The sequence below is a fragment of the Cimex lectularius genome, unplaced genomic scaffold (assembly GCF_000648675.2).
Source record: "Cimex lectularius strain Harlan isolate CLEC.00 unplaced genomic scaffold, Clec_2.1 scaffold22, whole genome shotgun sequence".
NCBI lineage: Eukaryota > Metazoa > Arthropoda > Insecta > Hemiptera > Cimicidae > Cimex > Cimex lectularius.
Genome location: NW_019392657.1, coordinates 1,612,515 through 1,624,609, shown reverse-complemented (window position 1 = coordinate 1,624,609; position 12,095 = coordinate 1,612,515). Strand labels below are relative to the sequence as shown.

The window sequence follows — 12,095 nt, the reverse complement described above, 5'->3', positions numbered from 1 at the left end:
AGACTCCAGAGTCTAATGTAATATAAACTGTCCTTATGAGTCGAGGTTTGAACAGACTGAGCACTTAAGCCCCTGATACACCTACAAACAAATTGCACAATTGAGACTGTTGTGCAAACAATTGTATAGTGTATGGTTGGTGTTGTTTGAGGTGCTGTGCAACTAGTTGCAGAAATTCAAAACTGTTCGAAATTAATTGCACGAGTGGCGTTGTGCAACTGTCACATCATGTATGGGCTCTTTTTGTATAAATGGTGTCACCATTTTTAGTAATTCACCATAAGTTATGGGGTCCATTTGCAAATAATTTTTATAGTCAAGTGGTGAACTCAATTGAAGACATTTGAGGAGATTGTATGACTAAAAACAGATCTTTTCTTTAACCAATCTTTGCTTCCTTTTTCTTTTTTTAACACCAACATATTACACAATAGAAATTATTACAGCTAAACAGGCTGCGTTGCAAGACACCACGTTACCATTAAAACAAGACAAAAGCAACTGGAGTTTGCAAAAAAATGTGAATAGTCAATCGAGGATCTTGTTTGCACAACAGCCTGTTCACTGTTTGCATAATTTGATCATAGGTGTATGGGAGGGGGCTTTAGGGAGGAAACCATATTGGGAAGGAGAAATCACACGATTAATTTGAAAATGGAATTTCTTAATTGTGATTGTTTCAAAGAGTTTAGAGCTATCATTGTTTATTTGAAGCAAGGTCGTGAAATCTTAAAAAATCAGCAAAAGGGGAGGAACCCCGAAACTGTTGAGATTTGGACTGTAGTTAATTAAGATTTTTTGTTTCCATTTTGAATGTAGAATCTCCTAGCAAAGTTTGTACACGGGTAGCCGAACACCCAGTGTAATGTCTTATTTTTTAAATTTTGGAGGGATTATGAAAGTGGTGTGGTCACACTGGTTGAAAACCGTGCAAGGAGGTTATACAGATAATCGTCTCGGTCGTGTTGTCGTCTATCAGAATCCTCGGTGCCCGTTTTGTTTACTGGGAGCCGTTTGACTCCGCGGTCCGTTCGCCTGCGCCTCGATTTGTACGGCGACTCAATGGGAAAAAGCGAGGCGGACGCCTTCTATAAAAATGAGCCAGATCGCGAAACGCACGGCAATATTGCTACTTCTCTGCTCCCTGGTCTCGGCCGAGGAAGACGTGGACAAGGTACGTCCTCCAACTCCAGCCGGCTTCATTTATTATTGTAATAATAATTTTTTTTTTAATTTTGTTCATGCCCGTTCCAGGTCTCGGATAAGCGTGTGACCGTCAACGCGCCCGATGACTTCGGCATCCTGGTCGTTTCCACCCTGGACGGCTCGCTCATCGCCGTCGACAAGACTAACGGCGAACACATCTGGAAGTTCAAAAACGGTAATTGAAAAAATAATAATAATAATTAAAGACAGATCCCAATGATGACGATGACGCAACTTTTTAAGCATAACAAACTTAAAACTCTTATTAGTATGTTGTTATCACATCATTTCACCATGTTTCAAATGCATTTCTTCTCACCCCAAAGTCTGAGAATCTTATTGAATTTTTTCTTTGTCGAATCGAAACTTTTCTATCACTAGAAGAATAGTGTAAAACTGATGGCTTAGGAATCAACCCTGATAAACATTCGTAGTCGTTTTTACAAAAAATCAAATATCTGCGCATCAGACTAGATAAAATGCTAACATTTATGGAACGTATCCACCATCATGAAGGTGAAACGCACTTCGTAACAAACCCTGGAGGAACAAAAAACTGAAACCAAAAGAGCATTCAACAGAGCAAAAATAGCAAGCAACTGGGGAGAATATACAAGGTTAGTCACCTTATATAACCACACTATCCTCAAGGCGAATAAAGAAGAATTTCACAAATTCTGCGGAGAAATCATCTCATATTGACAGCAGCTAGATTACACAAAGCACTAGCAAAGGATAGACATAACACTGCCCTAAAGCAAGTTATACAGAAGATGCCGAACAAAAAGCAATGTTTTTTCTAAGTACACATTATCCAGGCAGTACTTACAACGCACCCCTGGAAAATATGAGAACACATAAACACAAGAAAGAAAAACTGGAAGAAAACAGCTGAAAGATGCACAGAGAAAAAGATCCTCTGAGCGATCAATACTTTCAGCGTATATACAGCGGCAGGGGTTCTTCTCATTCCACTACAAAAAGGAGCAGGAATAATGACTCCAACACAGGGCATTATAGAAGTAGCCTAGTATTAGACTATATACAACAGACATAGCGTAAGGCAAAATATAAAAACTGACATTTAAGGAACATACCGGTTCCACCATCATGATAGCGACATAAACTTCATGTCGGGGAAAAACTGGTGATGCAGACTGGAAACCTGCCTTTGGATGTACACTTGGTGGTAAGACTTTTTCTTACGGTGCCATAGCCTGGGTCGATAAAGTAGAACAAATAACAAAACGAAAAGAACTCACAAAAGTACATAGACTTGCATGCATCTGTATAATGGCAGCAATGAGAATGCCCCACAGTTAGTATGGAAAAGATACTGGGATTAATCCCCGTACGCCATAGATAATGAGGACAGCACAGAAAACTATTATTGGTATTATTAAAGAGAAACCTCCAACAGGAATAAAACTAAAATGGAGAGATAGCAACAACATAATGAATACTCATGGCTCCAAGAGATGTCATGAACAGGATGTTTGAATTTAATCGAAACTTCCAAATAAACTTAGGAACAAAAGAAAAATGGGGAAGAGGGAAAAACACCTTTAAGAATGGCCCGTCCAAACTCGGAGAACATTTTTGTGTTAGGTTTGAACAGTCTGTTAAAAAACAAAAACAAAGCAGGAAAATCAAATTAATTACAAATCCATTATATTTCGTGGTCTACTGACGGCTGAAGGTTAAAGGTAGGTTGAGATGGGAAGTTGGTGTCCGAGTGGATCGAAGTCACGATAGCTCAAGTGGTAAAGCAGCGGTGTATTGAGCCGAAGGCCGTGGATTTGAATCCCGCTCGTGACACTGACTTTTTCATTTCAACCAAAACCTTACATAAAAAGATTAACTAATTACAAAAAAATGCAATAAAAAAACAATATTATTTCCATTAAACTTGACCTATCTAAATGACAAAACATTTTGTACTCGGTATGATTTAATAATTGTTGTTCAAGTCAACAGTCAAATTCTTGAACATTTGTAAAGTTTGGAGTTGAGTTAAAGTTCTTTACAGCATTTTTATTAAACTCATAATTTATTTATGTTTTTTATGATATGTTTAAGACACAAGCATGCGCTTGTAAATTTTAACTATAAAATATTTTGGCTGAAGCAATTTTTTTTTCTTCTAAAATTGAGAATTTTCTGTTTAAAGTGTTTGATGTATCGACCACTGTTTCACTTAAAAATAATCTGTATCACTGTATTGGCTGGATGAAAAAGCAAACTGTCATCTGTAAAGTTTTACCTATTTTAGATCTTAAAATGGGTTGAAAGCTTTGCAGATAACAATTGAATTTGTTTTTTCATCCAGACCATATGGAGATTTAGATTATTCGATAATGCCAGCCGTTGATCAGTTTTTAGTTGTAAAGTTCAACCTATAATGATAGTTATGATGATGTCATTTTAAATGGGTTGTTAATAGATTATCACATTGACTTTATTAAATTCTGCTAAAGTTATGATGATGTCATTTTAAATGGGTTGTTAATAGATTATCACATTGACTTTATTCAATTCTGCTAAAGTTATGATGATGTCATTTTAAATGGGTTGTTAATAGATTATCACATTGACTTTATTAAATTCTGCTAATGTTGAGCGTCTGTACCAAATTTATCTTGAAAGGGAGTAAAAATGTTATCAAAAAGGGGAGTAATTTGGTGTGATGGAAGACATTAAACAGATAATGCTATCATCTGTAAGTTTTTTGTATAGTCCATAATCATTTTTATATTTTCAGATCCTGCAATTAAAGTTTCTACTACTTCAAAGACAGATATACAGTAAGAAACGAGTCAATGGATTAAATCAAACAGACTTAGGAAAATTAGCTAATGGTTTTTTTCCTCCCTAGGCCGGTCTTTTTGCCGGATCCTAAAGATGGGACTTTGTATCTTTTGAACAATGCTAATCAGAGGTCTTTGAAGAAGCTTCCCTTCTCTATCCAGCAACTTGTCACGTCCTCGCCCTGCAGGAGCAGTGATGGCGTCTTTTACTCAGGGAGAAAAGTCGACACTTGGTTTTCTGTTGATCTCCACTCGGGGAAAAAATTGCCTCTCCTCGGTTTTGAGGAATTTGAGAAGACGTGCCCGCTCCAGTCCCCGAGCAACACACTTTTTATTGGGCGGACAGGTACACAGATCACACAACTGTGTTAACAGTACAGCACATGTGTAAATAATTTCATTGCCTGTCTTTTGGACTTTTTTTTTCAGAATATAATCTTCTTATGTACGATAGCAAAAATAATAATAGATACTGGAATATTACATTCTCAAACTATGCTTCAAGTTCATTATCAAACGATCAACTGAAAAGCTATGGTAAGATGGTCTTTTAGAATATCCATGCTCGTAAAAATCTTTAGAATTTACTATAAAATTTATACAATATTTTCACAACTATTTGAAAAACAATATTGTTAATATGAAAACAGTTAAGAAAATATATAAGTTCTTGGTCTAAAATTAAAAATAAAATAAAAATGATTTCATGTTCTAATCTCAGTGGGCCCAAACAATTTTGAATTTTAATTTTAAAAAATGATACCCCCGGGGGGGGGGGGGGTTAATATGACCTCTGTTATTGTGAGCATGCCTTGAGAAAAGTCATTAAAAAAAAAAATATATATATATGTATGTATGTATATATAAATATATATTGCAGTGTATTTAAGTACCAGCTAACCAGAAAAATTTGGCGAGAGAGTTACTAGCCCAGTTATTCCCTCGTAGAAGTTTGAGTCCCTAAAAAATAAATTCAGCTCATTTTCTAGCCGTTTGAAATGATCAAACTCCCATTTCACGTATGATTGTCCATTGTCAAAATAAGAATGAAATGAGTCGGATGCCTTAACAACCCGGCCCCTTGTTTCATTCACATGCACTGCCAGCCAAAACAAAAATAATGATTAGTAGTTATATGTAAAGATCAATAGGTTTGTGTATGTTGCTCTGGTTGGCCTGATGATTAGACACAACTGAAGAAGATAGGCAGGTCAGGATGATCAGAACCGACCAAACTGCATAATTCCGTAAAATTTTAAATCAAGAAATGTTATTCTTTCTTAACTACTTATTACCAACAATCTGTTTCAAAGACCCTCCTCGATGAAGAGTAATTAGTTGTTATTTGTAATTATTTTTAAATTTAACTGTATAATAATATGTTAATGTTAAATTATTTTATATTTTTTAGGTAGTAAGCATTTTGCAAGTATTTCCTCTGGTAGGTTGAAAACTGTCGACAGGAAAACCGGTGACCTATTATGGGAAAAAGATTTCGGCTCTCCTATCATCGGACTGTATGTGAGACGAGGGCAGGATATACTCACTATTCCGTACCACTCGATCGCTGAATCGACACTAGATTCTTCTCTGAACTACCTCCAAGACCAGCTAACGTAATTAATTACATTTTCGAGACGTTTACACAAAATAATATGATTATTTTCAGATCGACTCTGTACATCGGGGAAGGCAGCCATGGACTTTATGCATTGCCTTCACTTGCAGATAGAAGCGTGCCTTTAATCACCGACATATCAAAGCGACTTCTTATCACAGGGCCTGATTTACTTGAAGAAGAAAATTCCATCATTCTAGGTAATTTAATTAGTGAAACAAATTTTTTAAAAATATTTTGCTGATTCATATACAACATACTTTTTTCTTTTTTTTTTTTTTTCAAAAACACCGGAACCTCAGGGGTTAATATGACCTTGTAGTTGAAATACCTACACAAATAAATAAATAAACAAAATATTCCCAAGTGAAATATATAGAAAAGAAATATTTCTCAATGATTCAATTTTTGTAGAGATTGAGAAAATTAATCCATAAATAAATTTAATTGCTACTGCCATCTATCTCCTTTTTTTTCTAAATGTATATACAGTCTTATGTTTTACATATTTGCATGTTAATTTTTTTGTGGGAGGGGCAGAGGTGAGAAATATTAGGGTGAGAATCGAACACATGATCTATCAGACTATGACCAAGAGTCTAACGCCCGAACCATTCATCTACTGCCTCTCCCTGCAATCTTACAACCTTGAGTTTGTATCGTACTTTTAAATTATATATGCAAATAACTTTTGTGTTTATAATTGCAAATGAATTGTTAATGTGTGGCATTTAGTGACTGTTAGTTAATGATTATTTGGAGATCGTGAGATGCAGTCTGGTGTGACATAGGTTTAGAAAAACATTTTTTTTTATCGTGACAAAGTTTCGATCTTTATTGAGATCATCTTCAGGGCCGGGGATTTATAAACACACATTTTTTTTTCACATCCTACATGTATTTGTATAATTTAAACAATGTTTATAAATCACAGGCCTTGAAGATGATCTCAATAAAGATCGAAACGTTGGCATGATAAAGAAAATGTTTTTCTAAAACCTACGTCACACCAGACTGCACCTCACGTTCTTCAAATAATGAATTGTTAATATTAATGTTGAATTAGTATAATTAATCATTGTAAATCACATAAGTTTATAGATATAAAGGAAAACTATTTATATTGGTTTTAGGCCACTACCTCATATCATCAGTGTCAAAAACGCAACTTTTAATCACCGGAAGGTCAGATTCGATCATCCAGCCAAATGCTTCTCATTTCAATTTCACGAGGAAGACCAGCTACAAAATGGAAAAAGAAGAGCTGAGCTGGAACTTCAGCCCTGAAAGCAAAATATTAGGGATAATAGTTGCGATTCTTATCATATTCGTGTTAGCCATGTTTGTCTACATAATGGCGCAAGTGAGGGACATAAAGCAGTCGTCACACGGCAGTTCGCAAGGCGTCAATTCACAGGGTGCTGTGCTGAACCAGCAAAAGGGTATTGTTGCCGTCGGGAAGATTTCATTCGACACACAGCAAATACTGGGCAAAGGGTGCGAGGGTACTTTCGTCTTCAAAGGCACCTTCGACGGCAGGAGTGTTGCAGTCAAAAGACTCCTTCCTGAATGTTTTACAGTCGCCGACAGGGAAGTGCAGCTCCTTAGGGAATCGGATGCCCATCCTCATGTTATTAGATATTTTTCAATGGAGGAAGACTCACAGTTCAGATACATAGCGTTAGAATTGTGTTCTGCAACCTTACAGGTATTAATTTATATTATCTCTTTTATCATATATCAAGAATAAATTTTAGTAATAATTTTTTTTAAAGGATTTTGTTGAAAAAGGAATACATAAAGACGACCTCGATGTAGTTGAGGCTCTAAGACAAGCAATTTCTGGACTGGAGCACCTCCATTCCTTAAATATTGGTAAATTATAGTCATTATAATGTTGCAAGAATGTAAAAATCACAGAATTTATTTTAATTTTTATTATCCAGTACATAGGGATATCAAACCTCACAACATCCTCCTTGCAACTGTCCCAGGCACCTTGGCCATTAAGGTCATGATATCTGACTTTGGATTGTGCAAAAAATTGCAAAATGGCAGAGTCTCTTTTAGTAAACGCTCTGGGATCACAGGCACAGAAGGATGGATTGCTCCAGAAATGATTGATTCAAATGGACGAGTGGTACATTGAACTTTTATACATACTGTTTTTTAATGCTATTTATTTATTTATTTTTTTTTTTTTAAAGATGTGTGCAGTCGATATATTTTCAATGGGCTGCGTCTTTTATTATTCTTTATTAAATGGAAAACATCCATTTGGAGAGCCAATTAGAAGGCAGAGCAATATCCTCAATGGAGAGCACAAGTCAGTTTTTATTTAGAAAACACTTAAATTTATCGTGAAAATTTTATATTAAATTTTTTTAATCAGAATATCATCTTTGGAAGATGAACTTTGGAAGTCTCTCATCGTCAAGATGATAAGCCACAACCCTTTTGAAAGGCCTAGCGCGATGACTGTAAGAAAGCATCCTGTCTTCTGGGAAAAATCCACCATTTTGTCCTTTCTGCAGGTTGGCGTTGTAACCTCGAATTAAATGTGCATTTTTTTTTTTTTTGCTTAATTGTTTCTGTTTCTTCAGGATGTGAGTGACAGGGTAGAAAAGGAAGATTCGGAGAGCAAGGCTCTTCTAAGTTTAGAAACCGGAGGAATTGAAGTATGCCAAGGAGACTGGAAAGAGCTTATAGACTTTGATGTGCTGCAAGACCTGGGAAAATACAGATCGTACAGAGGAGACAGCGTTAGGGATTTATTGAGAGCCTTCAGAAATAAGGTAGGAACAATCATTCTAATAAAAAATTAGTTATTCAGAAATCATGAGATGCGATCTGGTGTGATGTAGGTTTCAGAAAAACATTTTCTTTATCGTGCCAACGTTTCGATCTTTATTGAGATCATCTTCAGGGCTCAAAGTGTTTGTCTTCTGTGTAATTGTGCCATTTTTGCGTGTCGTGTTCAGAATGCCCTGTTGTTGATATGAGTAGGAAATACCTTGTGTTGACTGCATTTCAGCAAAAAAGTTCTCTGGTTGATAGCCGATGCGAGTTTCTTCTCATTGTTGGCGATGTCCTAGTACTTTTAGCTGCGTGTCCATATGTAGTTGAAATTTGTTCATAGAATCCCATGTTCTTCGTTCTTCTCGTGTAGAAATGTGTGGTGATTAGTGATCACTCTCAACACGACATGCAAAAATGGCACAATTACATAGAAGATGAACACTTTGAGCCTGAAGATGATCTCAATCGAAACGTTGGCACGATAAAGAAAATGTTTTTCTGAAACCTACGTCACACCAGACCGCATCTCACGATTTCTGAATAATTATTGATTAACGATTACTAATCATCACACACTAAAAAATTAAAATTATATACGGTATTGAGTGGTTAGGGTGTCTGACTACTTGCTAGCAGTTTGGGGTGTGGATCCCAGCATAGCCTTGGCTTTTATAATTAATTGAACATAATATAGAAAATTTATAATAAACTGGTTGGACCCCTTTGTCTATGATACCTAATGGGTACCCTTCTGCATGATAGGAATTTTTTTATTACTACATATATATATATGTATATTTTTCTTTTAGAAACATCATTACCGGGAATTATCTGAAAAGGCGCAGGCATTGTTGGGCACTACAGCAGAGAGCTACGTTAATTATTGGCTACAAAGATTTCCACTTCTCCTCTATCACAGCTGGTCATCGATGCAGTTCCTACGTACAGAACCAGGGCTGACGCACTACTACGACCCTTGTTTCTCCTTCCCTTGCAACAAGTCGCTCGAAGTGCCGCAGTGGTTCTACGAGCTTCCATCGAAGCATCAGGCGCAACAGAAAAAGGCGTCACCGCAAAAAGTCTTCAAGAGGCGGGTCAAGCCTGAAGCAAAGGTGAAAGAAAAAGACGAGGTTAGAACGCCGGAAAAGGAAGCCTGGCTTAAAGCAGGAAAGGAAAACGGCGCATGGCGCCCTGGTATAAACAGGCGGAAAGAGGTAAGTAAAAACTCAATTGAAGCCGCTATGTAAAACAAATTTGAACATAGTTCACTGCCTCTTAACTGTCTCCTTTATATATTATTATTATTATTATATTATTCACTTGAAACTATTTTTATTATTATTATTATTTTTAACAAAGACTGTGATATTAAAGACTTAAATTTTATTCCACAGAAGTGGGTAAAGAAAAAATTTAGAGAAAACAGGCCTCCCATGGTTTTGTTAGTTTCTTCATTTGTACATTTTATTTGACTCATGATCAGAGATTTTTTCTCCTTTAATTCTACATTTATGTATCTTAAAGAAAATCAATTAATTAAAACAAGAATTTTAAGCGACGGGTGCTTAGCAATTGGTGAAAAATAAGCACGGATTTTAATTGTACTACAAACTCATAATCAATCAGCTTGACATATTTGGAAATACTGTACCTGGTTAATTAATTATTATTATTTAGAGCTGATAAAAATCCAGTTACCGTTAATTTAGTCATAATGATTTTGAAGAAATTTTCATCGTGTCTGTTCTAGTTTTGTAATGTAGTGCGATTATGTATAACTATTTCTTGAAATTAAATATTTTCCTCTTATCATAAATACAGTTGATATTTATAGTTATTTTTTTATTATATTTATAATTAATTATATAGAAAAATGAATTCTGGTGAAGCATTTTTCACTGACATGCAGTACTTTGTACAATCAGTAATGATGATTGATATCTTGAAAACATTTTTAACCTTGGTGTCACAATTAATAATCAGATTGTTGCATTGCATTGTGATACACTTTGCTCTAAAACATTTTTTTTCTTCTAAATATTACAATGCATGGAAATTAATTTTGGTTTAGAGCTTACATTTTCTAGATATAAAAAATAAATATAACCAATTGAGCGAGATAATATGATTAATGATATCTTACATCAGTGTTTACAGACGCTAGAAGTTTAATTATAGCATGTATAAATAAATTAACTTTAATTACAATAGTAAAAAAGGGTAGTTTTTGCAATATTTTGATGTATGGGTGTGCGTGTTTGCACACGGCGATGATGAAATGTATAAAATATCTAATAAAAAGTCAGCAACTGTATTTCCACAAATGTTTTTGGTACAAACTAAAGCCTGGATTATTAAGGCTTCCCATTCCAAAAACATATGGTTGTTCGATCATGACATTTATGATAATGTCAATGGAAAAAGACACTAACTAAACTGCAAAAAAAAAATTCAAATTGCACTAGTCCATCCCCACCAAAAACAAAAACAAAAAAAACAGTAGGGCTAAATCTAAATATGATATATAAACTACATTAGAACTAATATATAAATTAAACTTATACTATATATTCTAGTATACAATCTTCTTTCTCTCGACACTCAACATTTTTTTTTGTTTTATTGTTAGATATTTAAACATAAAGATTAATTATTGACTTATGACAGGGTGAATATTAACCTGAAAAATGTATATATATTTTTTAAATCACTGTTTTGCATAACTTGTCAAGTGCATTCGCTTTTTGATGTTTTATTTACACCCTTTCCAAACTGAGTTATGGTATTCTATGTTTTACGGTGCTTTTATTTTACTGTTTTGCATTTTGTCATTTTTACTTTAAACTTGCTTTATCTTCCATTTACTTATCTTAAGAACATTATTGTTAAAAAAAATAAATGGGTAAAAGATAAGTTTGATTTTTTTAAATTATAATAAAAGTAATTTCTAGTTAAGAGACAGTTGAACTTATTTTTACAAGTGTGCATCACTGGTGTTGGTGAATTAGAGTGTTTTAAATCATTGCTTAATTGCAAATGAAAATGTATAAAGTTTATTAACTAGTGTAGTATCCTATTTTCTTTAATCTTAAGTCTTCAGTATCGATTTTGAAAAGAAAAAAAAGAAAAATTGAATTGAAAATGTATGATTATGAAGAATAACCCTTATTATTGTTGACAATATTCTCCCACCTCTTTAGTATTACCATGATATTCCAAAATTTGTTGAAACAGATTTTTTGTTTGAGTTTTTTCCCCTGTGCTTTCCCTAGAGAGAAAATATCTGGCTGTGATAATTTAACTAAATTGTTTCATTTAGTTCAAACAGGGGGCGTGAATGCGCAAAGCATTCATTATTACGGGTGCTCTAAAACAGTTGGTACTCGAATGTTTAATCTTTAAGTACTGTTTTAAAAACCAGACACAATTTGTAATGAAATACACCAATTTTTCTCGGTAGCTTTGTACCGCCGCTACTAGGGTAGTTGAATTAAGAATTGTCGACATTACAAAATTTGGGATTGTTCAAAAATCACTTAGGAGAAATTTGTACAGTCGAAACGAATGTAACTTGTAAATAATTGTGATGGACGCATATTTTTGTATATTGTTTGTAAATCGACAGTTTTAAATTATATGGATTAATAAAATATGTATTTGATGTA

General features: G+C 34.5%; 1 protein-coding gene across 1 annotated transcript; it reads left to right on the top strand.

The window, feature by feature from the left end:
* The first annotated feature begins 832 nt into the window (after positions 1 to 832).
* Positions 833 to 12,095, top strand: LOC106663854 (serine/threonine-protein kinase/endoribonuclease IRE1). Its single transcript, XM_014389038.2, has 14 exons — positions 833 to 1,174; positions 1,255 to 1,381; positions 3,968 to 4,010; positions 4,082 to 4,359; positions 4,443 to 4,550; positions 5,425 to 5,629; positions 5,683 to 5,831; positions 6,765 to 7,339; positions 7,407 to 7,506; positions 7,578 to 7,771; positions 7,839 to 7,957; positions 8,024 to 8,165; positions 8,235 to 8,426; positions 9,240 to 12,095. Exons 1-14 carry the CDS (start codon positions 1,097 to 1,099, stop codon positions 9,675 to 9,677), a joined length of 2,748 nt encoding a protein of 915 aa, XP_014244524.1. The 5' UTR covers positions 833 to 1,096; the 3' UTR covers positions 9,678 to 12,095.